Here is an 18,379-nt window from a genome sequence, read left to right as displayed (position 1 = left end):
TGATTGGGGTCATGAGAGCAAATTGACACTTAGTTCATCGAACAAGGGGTTACGTCAGTAACATCTGATAACCACTAGATGCAGTTATATTAAACAGAGTGGTTTCTGTTTCCTTGGTTTAAGCTACAAATTATTATGACCCCATCACTGAACGACATGACTCTCAGGAACATGTTGGTATGTGTGGTTTCGCTTTACTTTGCCCACAAGCTGTTAGAACCGAGTGGACAAGACCAAGCACTAAATTAGACAGGGAGAAAAAGAAAATCTGTAACCAAGTTTCCATCCACAGTTTATATGCAAGTCATACAGTAAAAAAATCACGACAGCTGTGATGGAAACAGGAAGTTTTGGAACCATTTTATAGATGCCAAAAAGTAATGTTAGTTCGACATGGTGGGATCTTGTGTTGTCTGTAAAATTAATTATGAGCAAATATTGTTTTGCTCATTGTATCTGTGAGCTGTTGGCTAGAGTGCACGTGCGAAGACCAGAATAGGCCCATTTGCTATTTAACACAACAGTTTGTGACAAAACTATTGGAAGTGTTGAAAATGCCATGGAAACACATTGAACATTCTATTTTTATTTGGTACATCAACACTTACGTGAAAAAGTACATTTTATGTGCACTGTCAGTACGCACTGATTTTTATCTGCAAACAAGTCTGTTTGGTGGAAAATTGGCATATTTTCTTTATGCAGATTTTAGAATATTTGCATGAAAAATCTGTTGTCAATTGGATGGAAACCTAGCTAATGATGTTATTTTCTACACAAAAGATCATACAACATTATTGCCTGATGATCTTCTGAACTTCCCAATACCTTTGATGCATTTCAGTCACTTCAAACCATATCAGCTTCAGATTGAAATACTGTCAAAAACACTGCCAGACTGATTTGTAAGAGACTGTTATAGCCCAAATTAAAAAAGTAAACATTGGCTGGTGATTAAATAAAACATATTTTAATTGGTGGGGTCCCAAATAATTTTTAATAGCAAAATGGGGTCATGGGCCAAAAATGTTTGGGAAACCCTGTGTTAGGAGTTGAGCGGTGAGGCTTTGGCAACAGCATGAGAATTCTTCATGCACTTGGCTGACAAGTCAAACAAATCAAGACAAACAAAGCAGGCGTGGGCTCTCTCACACACTCACACTTCCTCTCAATCAAATACACAATTCAATTTAATAAAATACAACAAACAAATGCTTTTAGATGCCGGAAAGGAAAGGCATGCCTGGGGAGAAATGCAGCACTACGTGATATGAATGAAGAAAACAAGTGAATAAATACTAAACATGGTATCATATGAAATCTTACATCTATAGATTGACCTGATAGGTAAGGACTCTCACATACAATAGCCTATAGTTTCTATATAGTGCTTACAGAAAGCCCAGAAGTCTATCTATTTCTGGGCTATTTTCAGCTCGGGTTCAGAGGGTCATTAATACACTAGAATAGAGCCATAGGTAGTATGAAGGAAGTGAGTGGGTGTAAATATGAAGAAACTGTTGGCCCGCATGATTTCTTTAGTGCCCTCTATGTAGGTTACATCTCTATGGGTCTGTTATTGTATACTCTATAAGCATAGTGTAGGAGGTGCCTCCCCCTACAAGTCCTCTGATTGGGCAGCTGGTTCAGCTGACTCACCATGGGGGCGCCCAGGTGGCCAATGACATCAGGGCGTGGAGTGAGGTTTGCGTGGTCCATGATGCAGGGGGAGGTGATGGAAAGGGGGGCCATGTAGAGGCCCAGTAGAACACTCAGGTAGAGCAGGAGAACCACCACCTGGAACCCTGGGCAGAACACAACATGGATATGGAATGAATAGAAACCCTGGGGCGGGCGTAGAACACAACATAGATATATAATGAATAAAAACCCTGGGGTAGACAATTAAAACAAAATAGAACACCTGAGTATATAGAATAGCTATGGCCAAAAGCTTCAATGTCATGGAATACTTTTTTGCTCTTGTCACGGATGTCTATTATACTGAGATGGTCAAGGAGATAAATAAATAGCACATCTGAAAGTAGTTTCTCTATGAGCAGGAAGACCATTCACTCAACGTTTCTTAACATTTTACATGGACAGTTTGGGTTGAGATATATACAGTGTCAAAGCCAGCCAGCCTCTAGCCACACTTTCTCCTGTTCCATCTCTGTGCGCTGTAGTGCAGGTAAGTGATGATGAATGTAGCTAGAGTACATCACTGACACAGGAGGTCGGATTCATTTCAAGGTCAGTACTTAGGCCAGATCGACTGCGTCAGAAGAACTCTTGTTACAGACACACCCTCTGCCCTCAGAACCTCTCTGGCATTCACAGAGGCACACCAGCTAGCTACACATCTAACCTCACATCCAGGACCTACTGACCTCTGTAAGCCACCGCTAAACCACAGGCTAATGTATTCTGCACTGAAATGGATTTCATTTGTTTAAGAGATACACAGTGCATTCAGAAAGTATTCAGACCCCTTGACTTTTCCCACATTTTGTTACAGCCTTATCCTAAAATGGATTAAATAGATTGAGAAAAAAATATCTACATACAATACCTCATAATGACAAAATAAAAACAGGTTTGTATACATTTTTGGAAATGTATGAAAAAAATACAAAACCATCACATTTACATAAGTATTCAGACCCACACCTGTATTTGTGGAGTTTCTCCCATTCTTCTCTGCAGATCCTCTCAATCTCTATCAGGTTGGATGGGGATCGTTGTTGCACAGCTATTCTCAAGTCACTCCAGAGATGTTCGATCAGGCTCAAATCCAGGCTCTAGCTGGGCCACTCAAGAACATTCAGAGACTTGTCCAGAAGCCACTCCTGCGTTGTCTTGGCTGTGTGTTTAGGGTCATTGTGCTATTGGAAGGTGAACCTTTGCCTCAGTCTGAGGTCTTGAGTGCTCTGGAGCAGGTTTTCATCAAGGATCTCTACTTTGCTCCATTCATCTTTCCCTCGATCCTGACTAGTCTCTCAGTCCCTGCCACTGAAAAAGATCCCCACAGCATGATGCCGACACCACCATGCTTCACAGTAGGCCAGGTTTCCTCCAGACGTGACACTTTGTTCAATCTTGGTTTCATCAGACCAGAGATGTGCCTTTTACTGAGGAGTGGCATCCATCTGACCACTCTACCATAAAAGCCTGATTGGTGGCGTGCTGCAGAGATGGTTGTCCTTCTGGAAGGTTCTCCCATCTCCACAGAGGAGCTCTGGAAGAGTGAACATCGGGTTCTTGATCACCACCCTGACAAAGGCCCTTCTCCTACAATTGCTCATTTTGGCCAGCTGGCCAGCTCTAGGAAGAGTCTTGGTGGTTCCAAACTTTTTCCATTTAAGAATAATGGAGGCCACTGTGTTCTTGGGGACCTTCAATGCTGCAGAAATCTTTTGGTACCCTTCCCCAGATCTGTGCCTCGACAAACCTGTCTCTGCGCTCTACGGACAATTCCTTCGACCTCATGGCTTGGTTGTTGCTCTTACATGCACTGTCAACTGTGGGACCTTACATAGACAGGTGTGTGCCTTTCCAAATCATGTCCAATCCATTGAATTTACCACAGGTGGACTCCAATCAAGTTGTAGAAACATCTCAAGGATGATCAATGGAAACAGGATGCACCTAAGCTCAATTTCAAGTCTCAGAGCAAAGAGACTGAATACTTGTGTGAATAAGTTATTCTATTTTTTATAAATGATCAAATAATTTTTTTTTTAAACTGTTGTCACTGTCATTATGGGGCATTGTGTGTAGATTGATGAGGAAAAAACAAATGTAATCAATTTAAGTATAAGGATGTAACGTAACAAAATGTGGAAAAAGTCAAGGGGCCTGAATACTTTCCGAATGCACTGTATACTGTATTTCAATAAGAATAGCCTGGTAAAATTATGGATAAATAAATTATAGGATTTTTATATTGTAGCAATATTACAGCACACATTAATAATGTAACTCTTAAGAGTTACTGTGAGAGCAAACAAACTGCTACGGCTTTGTGTTTGTCCACAAAAATTCACTGTTCTACCCAAATACAACGTATTTAAAAAATGGAACTGGAGTGTCTATAAACTACAACTGAATATTCATTAAAGTAATGTGCCTCCAAAAATAGCACTGATGATTCAGTATTTCATCTAGATCCCCAAGCAACTAACACTAGTCTGCCTCCCCTGTACTAGTCTCTGACAAATTTAAGGATGGCAAAAATACCCCAGTACTTGAGGTCTAACTGGCCATGTCAACATACAGGGCCTAATAATGTCCTGTGGACTGGTGGTGTCATGTGAGGCCAGAGGAATGCCTAGTATCCCTGCCAACCTGACGGGGGCTTGCCCTTTGTGTACATGGTGTTAATCATTTAACGCCCATGGCTCTGTGAGGATGTTATAGGAAAACTCCACCCAAAATCTATCTTTTGGCATTTCGTTTATTAGTCCGTTGTTGACATAGTACCAAAAAGTTTTGCTTGTCAGCAATCAAGTTTTCAAGATATGTAACTTTCAAAAAACAGAAATCATCCCTGTATGATGCATTTTGCATCCTATGATGTCAACAATGAACTAATGAAACATACCAAAAGATTGTTTTTGGGTGGAGATTTCCTTTAAGTCATCTGGCAGTAGTGGCTGAGCTTTCTTCAGTGAGGTGAACAGTTGGTAACATGCTCTAGCGTTGTCACAATAGCAGATTTTTTAAAACTTCAATACCGATACCAGGTTTAACATCATAATACTAGATATCAAAACGATATTCATTACCAAAAGGCTACTCAATACTGAAACGCTGCCACTGCAACAAAAAAAGAAAGCGTATTACTGTAGCTAGTCCCAGAAAACCACTGGGGTTGATTTAAAAAAAAAAAAATGTAAACATTGAGCAAAGTGTTCATAATTGGTAGAACTACTAAAATAACAAATAGAATATCTTAAATTTTATATAAAATGTCTTGCAAAAAATAAACACCATTAAATAACATAAGAATATCTTCAACTTTGCTTATGCAAAACTATAAATCATAGACTCAGAGCAGACAAAATGGTTAATTTGCTTATCTATGGCCAAAATATTGGGTCAAATTACATTCATTAGACCTATAATTAATTACAGCTAAATAATATACTAAATGAACAGTTTAGTTCCAAAACCACAAAAAAAACACTGAAGCTCATTTCTTAAACTTCTATAGTCTACATGCCATAGAAGTACAATGGAATTTACACAGTATACTATGATTCCCAGAGTGCATTTCACTTCCCATGGTGCAATGTTCTGCATAGGGTTGCTGGCAGGCTAGTGGCTACTGCTAGCAAGCCCAGACAAATGTGAAGTAGTCTAAATATATTGCTGTCAAGTTATGAGTGCATTTCACCAAACTTTTGGGTTGTGTAATCATATTATAATGCTCACATGAATGTCATGCTAAATATATTGTAATGAAACAGGCAGGGAGCGTGGTTCGGACCATCAACCTTATGGCCCGAAGCCCAGCGTGCCATCGACTGTAGCACAAAAGCATGCTCGTGTGGCTGAGTCGATATACGTGCTTATAAAACAAGGTCGCTACAATATGTTCATACAAAAACAATTCAAATTTCATAGAATAACTACAACGTTACAATGCAAATGTCATGTGTAAGAGAGTATTTTTTTGTATGTAGATTTGGAACTAAACGTCCCTTGCACTGCTTTGTAACATCTTTTGCTTAGTTGATTCGGTGGGCTAGCCCTCATCAGCTCCGCAAGCAAAGTATTCCCACAGTTCGCTTCTGGAGACAGTTTTGTCAAAAAGCTGCGGACGTGGAGGTATGATGTTTTCTTTTGAAGAAGCCATGATGTCGGCATTTTCGCTCTCCTCTCGCTTGCTTATTAAAAATGGATGACGCTGTGTCAGCTGCATGTACAAGCGCAAGTAGCCTGGCTAGCTTACTACGGGCCCCTTGAGAAGATTCAGACAAATTACTAAAGAGACTCAATCCATATATGACTTGAGACACATTTGACAGAAGTACCGAAAGTAACAAAAACTCTAGTACAGAAGTTTCAGTATACCGTGCAACACTACCATGGTCAGTAACACAGTCGGGGTCAGGTCGAGCTGCTTACTTATTTTCTCTGTGCGGGCGATCTGCCCAGCCACCAGCCAGGCCAGAGCGGTGACAGCCACCAGAGCTCCTAGGTGTAGGAAGGGACCCGTGGCCTGGACAGGGGACCAAAGGAGACCCATTCTATTAATGAAATCATTCAGTGTTGAAGGTGTAGAATTACTACTCTCAATCACAGTTGTCAATAGTATGACATATTGTAGGCTACTGCATGATTACTAAAACCAAAAATTATTCAATAAAATAAATGATTAATTAACATATTGACTCCGTCTTAATAATATATATATATATTAGACGCATTTCAATTGAATGTTGCAATTTTATGTACAGTAACTGTCAAAGGTTTGGACATACCTAATCAAAGTAATGGACTGTCGTTTCTTCTTCTTATTGTTGTCCTTAGGTAGTGGTTTCTTTGCAGCAATTTAACCATGAAGGCCTGATTCACACAGTCTCCTCTGAACAGTTGATGTTGAGATATGTCTGTTACTTGAACTCTGTGAAGCATTTATTTGTGCTGCAATCTGAGGTGCAGTTAATGGTAATGAACTTATCCTCTGCAGCAGAGGTAACTCTGTGTCTTCCTTTCCTGTGGCGGTCCTCATGAGAGCCAGTTTCATCATAGAGCTTAATGTTGTTTTGCGACAACACTTGAAGAAACTTTCCATATTGACTGACCTTCATGTCTTAAAGTAATGATGGACTGTCGTTTCTCTTTGCTTAATCGAGCTGTTCTTGCCATAATATGGACTTGGTCTTTTACCAAATAGGACTATCTTCTGTATACCACCCCTACCTAGTCACAACACAACTGATTGGCTCAAACGCATTAAGGAAGGAAATTCCACAAATTAACTTTTAACAAGGCACACCTGTTAATTGAAATGCATTACAGGGACTACCTGATGAAGCTGGTTGAGAAAATGCCAAGTGTGCAAAGCTGTCATCAAGGCTACTTTCAAGAATCTCAAATATACAATGTATTTCTTTAACACTTTTTTGGTTACCACATGATTCCATGTGTGTTAATTCATTGTTTTCATGTCTTCACTATTATTCTACAATGTAGAAAATTGTAAAAAAATAAAATAAAGAAGAAACATGGAATGAGTAGGTGTCCAAACCTATGACTGGTACTGTAGTTCAATACAGTCATTCACTCATGATTTTTCAAGTATATAACCACATATCGGGAAGGTGTCCTGTGTAATACAGTGTGATGCAGAGCCCTAAAGGGGCATGGGTTGTTCAACTGACCTGGAGTGATACAGGGATGACTGCCCACTCCTCCCCCCATGTTTGATTGACAGATATGAACCCGATGGCAGTGGTCAGCAGGGCAGCACTCACTCCAATCTATGGGGGCAAACAGAGAGTGTTACAGACAATCACACACACACTCTTCCTCCCCCTCCCCCCAAGGCTAACTATTCCAACCATCTGTAGTGTGTTTGGCCAGATAACAGCACCCTGGGGCATGATGTCACTGCTTTCACAACCCCCAGGAAAACTTTAACTCAAAATGTGGGGTTCAGGCAGTGTTCAGTCGGCCACTTGAAGACACACACAGTATACAGGCCATATACACATACAGTGAGGGAAAAAAGTATTTGATCCCCTGCTGATTTTGTATGTTTGCCCACTGACAAATAAATTATCAGACTATAATTTTAATGATAGGTGTATTTGAACAGTGAGAGACAATAGCAACAAAAAAATCCAGAAAAACGCATGCCAAAAATGTTATAAAATGATTAGCATTTTAATGAGAGAAATAAGTATTTGACCCCCTCTCAATCAGAAAGATTTTTGGCTCCCAGGTGTCTTTTATACAGGTAACGAGCTGAGATTAGGAGAACACTCTTAAAGGGAGTGCTACAAGACCATTGCCAAGCAGCTTGGTGAGAAGGTGACAACAGTTGGTGCGATTATTCACAAATGGAAGAAACACAAAAGAACTGTCAATCTCCCTTGGCCTGGGGCTCCGTGCAAGATCTCACCTCGTGGAGTTGCAATGACCATGAGAACTGTGAGGAATCAGCCCAGAACTACACGGGAGGATCTTGTCAATGATCTCAAGGCAGCTGGACCATAGTCACCAAGAAAACAATTGGTAACACACTACGCCGTGAAGGACTGAAATCCTGCAGCGCCCGCAAGGTCCCCCTGCTCAAGAAAGCACATATACATGCCCGTCTGAAGTTTGCCAATGAACATCTGAATGATTCAGAGGACAACTGGGTGAAAGTGTTGTGGTCAGATGAGACCAAAATGGAGCTCTTTGGCATCAACTCAACTCGCCGTGTTTGGAGGAGGAGGAATGCTGCCTATGACCCCAAGAACACCATCCCCACCGTCAAACATGGAGGTGGAAACACTATGCTTTGGGGGTGTTTTTCTGCTAAGGGGACAGGACAACTTCACCGCATCAAAGGGACGATGGACGGGGCCATGTACCATCAAATCTTGGGTGAGAACCTCCTTCCCTCAGCCAGGGCATTGAAAATGGGTCGTGGATGGGTATTCTAGCATGACAATGATCCAAAACACACGGCCAAGGCAACAAAGGAGTGGCTCAAGAAGATGCACATTAAGGTCCTGGAGTGGCCTAGCCAGTCTCCAGACCTTAATCCCATAGAAAATATGAGGAGGGAGCTGAAGGTTCGAGTTGCCAAACGTCAGCCCCGAAACCTTAATGACTTGGAGAAGATCTGCAAAGAGGAGTGGGACAAAATCCCTCCAGAGATGTGCGCAAACCTGGTGGCCAACTACAAGAAACGTCTGACCGCTGGGATTGCCAACAAGGGTCTTGCCACCAAGTACTAAGTCATGTCTTGCAGAGGGGTCAAATACTTATTTCCCTCATTAAAATACAAGTCAATTTATAACATTTTTGACATGCGTTTTGTTGTTATTTTGTCTCTCACTGTTCAAATAAACCTACCATTAAAATTATAGACTGATCATTTCTTTGTCAGTGGGCAAACGTACAAAATCAGCAGGGAATACTTTTTTCCCCTCACTGTATGCGTAATTACAGTCAAACACTAAAGCACATACAGTTGAAGTCGGAAGTTTATATACATCTTAAACAAATACATTTAAATTCAGTTTCAAAATTCCTGACATTTAATCCCTGCAAGAATTCCCCGTCTTAGGTCAGTTAGGATCAACACTTTATTTTAAGATTGTGAAATGTCAGAATAATAGTAGAGAGAATGATTTATTTCAGCTTTTATTTCTTTCATTACCGGTGGGTCAGAAGTTTACATACACTCAATTAGTATTTGGTAGCATTGCCTTGAAATTGTTTAACTTGGGTCAAACATTTCAGGTAGCCTTCCAAAAGCTTCCCACAATAAGTTGGGTGAATTTTGGCCCATTCCTCCTGACAGAGCTGGTGTAACTGAGTCAGGTTTGTAGGCCTCCTTGCTCACACACGCTTTTTCAGTTCTGCCCACACATTTTCTATAGGATTGAGGTCAGGGCTTTGTGATGGCCACTCCAATACCCGGGCTTTGTTGTCCTGAAGCCATTTTGCCACAATTTTGGAAGAATGCTTGGGGTCATTGTCCATTTGGAAGACCCATTTGCGACCAAGCTTTAACTTAACTGATGTGCTGAGATGTTGCTTCAGTATAGCCATATAATTTTCCTTCCACATGATGCCATCTATGTTGTGAAGTCCCTCCTGCAGAAAAGCACCCCCACAACATGATGCTGTCACCCCCGTGCTTCACGGTTGGGATGGTGTTCTTCGGCATGCAAGCCTCCCTCTTTTTTCTCCAAACATAACAATGTCATTATGGCCAAACAGTTCGATTTTTGCTTCATCAGACCAGAGGACATTTCTCCAAAAAGTATGATCTTTGTCCCCATGTGCAGTTGCAAACCGTAGTCTGGCTTTGGTCCCATGGTGTTTATACTTGCGTACTACTGTTTGTACAGATGAACGTAGAACCTTCAGGCGTTCAGAAATTGCTCCCAAGGATGAACCTTGAGCTCTTGGCTGATTTCTTTTGATTTCCCCATGATGTCAAGCAAAGAGGCACTGAATTTGAATGTAGGCCTTGAAATACATCCACAGGTACACCAACTGACTCAAAATATGGCAATAAGCCTATCAGAAGCTTCTAAAGCCATGACAATTGTCTGGAATTTTCCAAGCTGTTTAAAGGCACAGTCATCTTTGTGTATGTAAACTTCTGAGCCACTGGAATTGTGATACAGTGAATTATAAGTTAAATAATCTGTCTGTAAACAATTTTTGGAAAAATGACTTGTGTCATGCACAAATTAGATGTCCTAACAGAATTGCCAAAACTATAGTTTGTTAACCTCACTAGGGAAGGGGGCACTATTTTCACGTCGGGATGAAAAGCGTGCACAAAGTTAACTGCCTGTTACTCAGGCCCAGAAGGTAGGATGTGCATATAATTTGTGGATTTGGACAGAAAAAACAAAAGTTTCTAAAACGGTTAAGATTACGTCTGTGAGTATAACAGAACTGATATGGCAGGCGAAACCCCGAGGACAAACCATCCCCCCCAAAAACAATTTCAGCTTACCACTATTTTCAATGGCTAGTATTTTAATAATAAGGCCACGTCCTCCCAGATTGCAGTTTCTAGGGCTTCCACTATATGTCAACAGTCTTTAGAAAGAGTTTCAGGGTTTGTAGTTTTTCTAGGCGGCTCCCATTTTGGCTGTAGTGTTTCCAAGCACGTGGAGGAAAGCGCATTTTTTCTTATTTAGCTCCGGTAATGAACATACTATTCTCAGTCTTAAATTTTATAATTTATTTGAGTATTAGGATACCTAAGGTTTGATTATAAACGTTGTTTAACTTGTTTGGAAAAGTTTATTATTAACGTTTGGGATTCATTTTGTATGCATTTTGATGGAGGGAAACTGAGTGGATTATTGACTGAAGCGCGCCAGCTAAACTGAATTTTTATGGATATAAAGAAGGACATTATCGAACAAAAGGACCATTTGTGGTGTAACTGGGACCTTTTGGAGTGCCAACAGAAGAAGATCAAAGGTAAGGCATTTTTTATATCGCTATTTCTGACTTTCGTGTTGCACCTGCCTGGTTGAAATATGATTCATGTGTTTGTATGCGGGGTGCTGTCCTCAGATAATCGCATGGTTTGCTTTCGCCGTAAAGCCTTTGAAATCTGACATGGTGGCTGGATTAACAAGAAGTTAAGCTTTATTTTGATGTATAACACATATTTTCAAGAATGTTAAATATTTTAATTGAGTATTTTTGAATTTCGTGCTCTGCAATTTCACTGGATGTTGGCCAGGTGTGACACTACCGTCCCACGTACCCTAGAGAGGTTATCAAGAAATGTGTGGAGTGGTTGAAAAACGAGTTTTAATGACTCCAACCTAAGTGTATGTAAACGTCCGACTTTAACTGTACATACACAAACAAACACTCCAAAAATCGCACACTTGAGCATTACCTTGTGCAGCCAGTGCAAGTTCAGCTGTTGTCCCATTGCTATGTGGCAAAGTGCTAAAATCTGAAAGAATAGACACACATAAATAAATCACATCACGTGAATTTCCACAACCACTGTTTTCAAAACAGGTCAACACCTGCCTGTGCCATAATAACTTTCAAAGGGGACTTGGTCCAGGCATGCATGGCAACACGTTTCTGCCCTGCCAGGTTACACCCCTAACATTACCTGGCTGTTACCCAGGCCTAGACACAGTATCAATATCATCTCACAGTGAAAGTTTGATGAGATGACACAACTCACCATTAAAAATGCAATATAAGTGAAGCCGGCAGCGGTAGTGGCCAGGATTGGAACGGTCCCGTCGCTCCACTCCCCAGAGCGGTTATATAAAAACCTGTCAAACGGAAGCCAGTTACACAATAGTAGTGTCTCATGGATATCAGGGCAGGCTACAGTTAGTGCTGATTTGGTCTCTGAGATGATGAGCGCAAGATCGTAGAAACCAGCACTGGCCAACCAGGAGTAGGCCAACCAGCTTCCTTGCTGAGCGGCCTTTCAGGTTATGTCGATATAGGACTGTGGATTTACTGTGGATATTGATACTTATGTACCCGTTTCCTCCAGCATCTTCACAAGGTCCTTTGCTGTTGTTCTGGGATCGATTTGTACTTTTCACACCAAAGTACATTCATCTCTAGGAGACAGAACGTGTCTCCTTCCTGAGCGGTATGGCGACTGGAATTTTCCAAGCTGTTCAAAGGCACAGTTAACTTAGTGTATGTAAACTTCTGACCCACTGGAATTGTGATAATCTGTCTGTAAACAACTGTTGGAAAAATGACTTGTGTCATGCACAAAGTAGATGTCCTAACCAACTTGCCAAAACTATAGTTTGTTAACAGGACATTTGTGAAGTGGTTGAAAAACAAGTTAATGACTCCAACATAAGTGTATTTTAACATACAGTTGAAGTCGGAAGTTAACGTGGCAAATTATTGATGCCTTGTTCTAAAAAGACTGTCTCCTTAAGGCTGTGTCTCCACACACAGGAGAGGAAGTACATCACTGGGGCCAAGCTTCCTGCCAGAGGACCTCTATACCAGGCAGTGTCAGAGGAAGGCCTTAAAAATTGCCAAAGACTCTAGCCATCCTAGTCATAGACTGTTCTGATTCCCAGTGCTACCGCACGGCAAGCGGTACCAGAGAGCCTAGGTCCAAAAGGCTTCTTAACAGCTTCTACCCTCGAAGCCATAAGACTGCTGAACAGCTAATCAGATGGCTACCCAGACTATTCGCATTGACCCCCCTTTTTTTAGGCTGCTGCTACTCACCGTTTATCTATGTATAGTCACTTTACCCCTACTTACATGTACATATTACGTCAACTAACCTGTGCCCCCGCACATTGACTCAGTACCGGTACCCCTTGTATATAGCCTCGTTATTGTTATTTTATTGTTTCTCTTTCTTCTTTTTTTTATTTCAATTTATTGGGTAAATATTTTCTTAACTTTTATTTTTCTTAAAACTGCATTGTTGGTTAAGGGCTTGCAAGTAAGCATTGCACAGTAAGTTCTACAACGGTTGTATTCGGAGCATGAGACCAATAAGATTTCATTTGATTTAGCAGAGTTCAGCTAGGCACCAGCCGAACTGAGGCATGCTGACGCCTTTAGAGTGTGTAGAGAGAGTGATGATACAATTAATAGGAGAGAGAAGAAGAGAGATAAGAGAATGAAAGGAGAAAGTGGGATGAGGGGGCAGGGAGAGAAATACAGAGCAAAGGACGATGGGGGAAGCAGAGGTGACATTGTGCACTAATGAAGGAAGAGGAAGAGGAAGAGAAAGGCGGTGGCGAACAGAGAGAGTGAGGGGAATGACCTTGGGGGGACAAAGCAAATTGCACCTTACAAGAAGAAACAAAGCTTTGCTCTCTCTCTCTCTCAAGGCACACACACATTGCACCAAACGTCTGACTGCCAACATTTTTCACGCAATTCTACATGTAAAATCGGTACGCACTTGGTTTGCAAATTACGCTCAGAGGTGCAAAGTGCTCTCGGCCAGCAAACGCTGTTGGTGTGTCCGAGAACTTAGCCTTTAGTCTCTGTTTTCTGGGTGACAGAATTATTGTCAGACACAAGCTGACCTGACCGTGTGTCTGTCTGGTCTGACAACCCAGCGTGAATGAAATGCCACTGAACACTATGAAACTACAGTACACACGGATATGGCTGGACTTAAGCTTAGAGGCACATACTGCCATGTAGGAGTTTCTCATATCATAGTGGACTCTGGGGCATAGCGTGCACATTCAATGTAGAAGGCTTTGAGGGCTTGGTAAAAAGCTCAACTAAATAAACCCAATTCATAATTTCAGTGGTAGTATATTCTTCAATTGAATGCGCAATGTCTCTTGTCTCATGGCAAAACCAACACCTGAATTGTCTCCAAGTATAATTGGTTTTATGGTAACTGTGGGGAAGACATGAATGGAACAATCTGAGAGGTGATTTCGGGTCAAAGGGTATTCCTGCTTTATGTAATCATGCTAACTATAATCTGCAGTGATAGATGCCCTAAGGCCTATACGTCCGCACCCATATTAGGGAAGAGGATTATCCCAAAATGATTTTGGCCAATCAAAAAAAACAACACTCTAGAGTTAGCATTTTCAATTCAGGCAGAAACACATGGAGACAAAATGGCATCTTTTAAAAGTAAAACATTAATCTAAGTAATTGCCAGAGAATCAATGTAGGGGACGGTCATAGGAGCATTTAGTGAACAGACCACTGACGGATGACGCCGATATACTGAGAGACATTAATCTAGGAGTTGTATAACTAGTATACACACGGTACAGCAGGACTCACCAGTTGAACTCATTGTAGTCGTTGTGTGCCTCCCACCAGAAGTAGAACCAGACCAGGAGCAGAGAGAAGGTGAAGAAGAGGATGAGTGACCACAGGAACTCCCACTGGGAATCAAAACACACAAAGGAAGGATTATTACCTTTACCAGAGTACCATTAGTCAAATATCATCAGATTAACATAAAGCACTTTGGCCAGTGTTGTGTTGAAACAGGTGAGGAAACATTGGAATACTATTGTTACATTCACTGTATTTCTTTCTTTGATTGCAAGTGAGCAAAGGGCTGATGAGAAAGTGCTTTCTCCACCCCAGACTGGCACATCACTTAACATTACCCCCATATATCAACATAACAATCAACACCGACAACAGAAATGCAAGCAACAACAGTCTCCTAGATATCCGGCAGAGTCATCATTGGGCAATCTGCCCTAATCCAGCCAACGTGAGAAAGCCAAAGACTATAATCTGGATGTAGAGAGACTGATGACGGTGCAGCCAGGGCCGGCACACAGACTGATGGCTCAAACCTGGAGGCATGTCAAACATTTAAAACACCATTCGCTAGCTGCATCAGATTAACGTGGTAAACCACAAACAAATGAGGAATGGTCTGGAGAACAAGTCAATACAATATTGCTCATGTTTTATAGTGAATGTACTGTCAATTCTGTTCATAAATAATTTCACACTCCCACTTTGTGTACACATTCACAAAGCCTGCATGACCAAAGACAAGACAACATTCATGCCGCTTTGCAACTGATTGAAAAGAAAGAAACACATGTCTGGTATCAGCGAAGGTAGAGGCAGTATGCAATGTATGTGACAAATAAAATTTGATCTGAACGGTCATAGGGCAACATGGTCTCAGTAAAAAAGCAGGGGGGCTCAAACTCACATCCCCCCAATCCACTGTCATCCCTATCAAGTAATTACTCACATTAACTTAAATAGCCAATAAGGCCATAAACCAACTATTGGTCAGCCTTCAAATGCCACCGCAAGCTGTAATAAGAGCTCTAATAAAAGAGATACAAGATATAATGTTAGCATGCGGACATGCACACACCTTGGAAGACAATGCACAAAATGTGAGCTTTTCAAACAGACAGCAAGACTGGCTGCTCTTCAAACTGTATTACACCAGCCCACAAATTAGCACAATCAGGCTTACTCAGAGTCTGGAGGACTGGAGAACGCTCAGATAAAGATGTAGAAATATAACTGACATGACTGTTTGATTTGCAAAAAATATATAAAAATACAAAATAAAACACTTGTTCCAGCTCTATCTGTAATAATGTTCTTACATTGCACCATCCAGAATAAGACCCAGTTGACCCTGTACTTAGCCTTGCTGTGATAGGGGATATCAAGGTGATATGAGAGCACAAACAAAGCTGTCTGGACGTTCACCTTGGATGACTGTTCCATGGAGGGCATCGGCTGGCAGTAGCACAGGATGTAAGACAGGGCCAGGTCTAATGGCTGGGTGGTGACAGATACCAGCTTTGTATACCTTCTGCCCATCTCCCTGGGCACTTGAGAGGAGAGCCTACATGTGTTAAGTTCAGCCCAGGCCAAACAGCAGTTTAACTAGGGGGACACTAAAGCACATGTTTGGGATGGTATGAGGATTATTACATAACATGATGGGGCAGATTTGGTGATTTGGGGCAGGGATTGAGAATATAGTAGTATGAGGGAAGGAAGCATGTGGGATTTGTAGGTGGCGATTCTTTTTAGCCACCAATCTCTTCCGGATAAGTAATTATAAAACCGGGAAAACAACATATGTTAAATTATTATTATTATTATTATATAGACCAGAACCTTGTTACTGTTTGACGTCTAAGTTTGAACATTAGTCATGAAGATTAGGCTATTCTCTATATTTACTACTTCCTTCTATGACCGTACTAAGAAAATCACTCTCGTTCAGAAATCATAGTAATACGGACTCCAGAACGGTTACCATAGGGTTAGTTTCACATGGCTACACTTCCAAATCTCGTATTGATTGCAACGTGAGAAAGCCAGACATCAAGGTAACCATAGGGTTACCCTGTGGTAGGGAGGTGGTCCCTGTGATGCAGGCTAGGGTCTGACTGGGCCCTGCTGACTGATCCAACTGCTCTGGCCCTGTCCCCCTGGCTTTTAATGACTACCCAAAAAACACCTGGGAGAGGGACACCTTGAGGTCATGCAAGGGGACATTGTTCACGTGCTGATGGCAAAATGGATTACAGAGGTGACACCCCTGAGAGAGGGACTGGATGGTCAATTAGTAGGTAGTGTTTGGACAACAAAGGAGACAAAACATTGGGGATCATTTTAACCTGGTTGTTTGGGAGCTAATCAAGTTCACAGGCCAGTTATGTGAGTGGCAAAGATTGCATACAATGTGCAATAAATGTGTATGTAAATAATGTGCAATTCAAGCTTCAAATGAACATATCATTTCAAACGTGTTTGGAGCATTATTAGGCTGGCTGTCACATTTATTCCTTCAATTAATATTCAGCCAAGCCAGCATCATTGTTTAGTATGTGCAACGTGTACAGTATGACTGAACATTAATCCTGTCTGACTGTTCTTCTCTGCTGCTGTTTAGGAGCTGATCAAATCAGAGATGTCTGGCATGATACGGCCTGCCTGCCTGATATCACATTTGCATTCTGCAAGGCTTGCTTTATTTAGGGAGGAACATATGCCTTCAGGCCAGAGCCGACACCTTAGCATTAAAAACTGCTTTCTGACTACAGTCGAAACAAGGAACCAACTCAAAATGTACTGAGTGTAATAGATCTAGTAGTCTGTTGAATCATACAGTATGTTGAACTTCCATACAAAAATGAGGGATGCAACCTTTTTGTTATATTTAATCACAAAACGTGTCCAAGTGAGGCTAAATGGTCAATTTTATCTACCAGTCAAGAGAGGTCAGGAATATTTTTTTGTAAAAGTACAGTATTTAATGGGTCTGAGAGGAAATAAAAGGTTTTAGATTGTATTGAATGGGAGGTTTTCAAGCCCAACAGAGCCGACTCATTCGGCCTTGTACTCTGCTAGTGGGAGCGGGGTGAGGAAATTACTTTCCTCTACCGGGAAAAATGTATTTATATTTTTTGAAATGTCATGAAAATTGCTGTACTGCTTGTCTGAAGGGCACTAGGGCAGGCAGGCAGGCAGGCACCTGAATAAGGATGGAATACATCATAGCCTAAGCCTCATTGACCAACAGAGGCTAAAAATAGAGGGATGAAAAGGATCAGGGGATAATTCTCTTCTGTGGAACCGTAAACCCTCGTATTACTGCTAAAAATCTGAGAGGATCCTCCACTGTCTCTCAGGACCAAATATGAGGAGTAGATTGCAGACATGTCATCACTTACATAACATATTTGCATGTACAGCCGAACAAACGCCATATTCTAAATTGTTTAAAGCTGCAATTTGTAACTTCTCTTGGGCAACCTGACCAAATTCACATATGTGTTGTGTCATTCTCATTGAAAGCAGTAGATATGTTCTGTATGTGCTATGTCTATGCTTCCTGTTCTTAAGTTTCGTTTTTGCATCTTTTACTTTAGGTTTTGAACACCAGCTTCAAACATCTGAAAATACAATATTTTTGGTTTTTGAAAAGGTATTTCACAGAGGTTTAGATGGTACAATGATTCTCTACACTTGTATGTTTAGTCAAATTAACTATGAGAATTTTAGCAACCAGGAAATGCAGAGTGATGTATGCAAAGCACATCTATAAATTAATATTTCAAGATGTTTAGAAAAGAGCTATACTCGTTACATCACAGTAGCTTTCTACTGACCAGTTTAGGTATAACGAGTTTAGTTGACACAATATATTTGTATATGTTTAAGGCCA

General features: G+C 41.1%; 1 protein-coding gene across 6 annotated transcripts in view; it reads right to left on the bottom strand.

Annotated features, from left to right (window-relative positions):
- LOC112267446 (glycerophosphodiester phosphodiesterase domain-containing protein 5) overlaps positions 1–18,379 on the bottom strand; it is a 104,516-nt gene that overhangs the window by 26,335 nt on the left and 59,802 nt on the right. For 5 of the 6 annotated variants that reach the window (XR_006078848.1, XR_006078849.1, XM_042297546.1 and 2 more), the window contains exons 3-8: positions 14,488–14,591; positions 11,912–12,005; positions 11,609–11,668; positions 7,392–7,490; positions 6,133–6,226; positions 1,660–1,805 (exon numbers count right to left, since the gene is read on the bottom strand). Coding sequence is in view for 4 of the 6 variants with exons in the window: in XM_042297546.1 (XP_042153480.1) it covers positions 1,660–1,805; positions 6,133–6,226; positions 7,392–7,490; positions 11,609–11,668; positions 11,912–12,005; positions 14,488–14,591 (597 nt within the window). In the remaining 2 variants the exon portion in view is untranslated. The remainder of the gene's footprint in view (positions 1–1,659; positions 1,806–6,132; positions 6,227–7,391; positions 7,491–11,608; positions 11,669–11,911; positions 12,006–14,487; positions 14,592–18,379) is intronic. The other variant, XM_042297549.1, reaches the window with a different exon arrangement.

This window comes from Oncorhynchus tshawytscha, linkage group LG14, assembly GCF_018296145.1.
Source record: "Oncorhynchus tshawytscha isolate Ot180627B linkage group LG14, Otsh_v2.0, whole genome shotgun sequence".
Classification (NCBI taxonomy): domain Eukaryota; kingdom Metazoa; phylum Chordata; class Actinopteri; order Salmoniformes; family Salmonidae; genus Oncorhynchus; species Oncorhynchus tshawytscha.
Note: the sequence above shows the minus strand (reverse complement) of the source record. Positions and strands in the feature narration are given on the sequence as shown.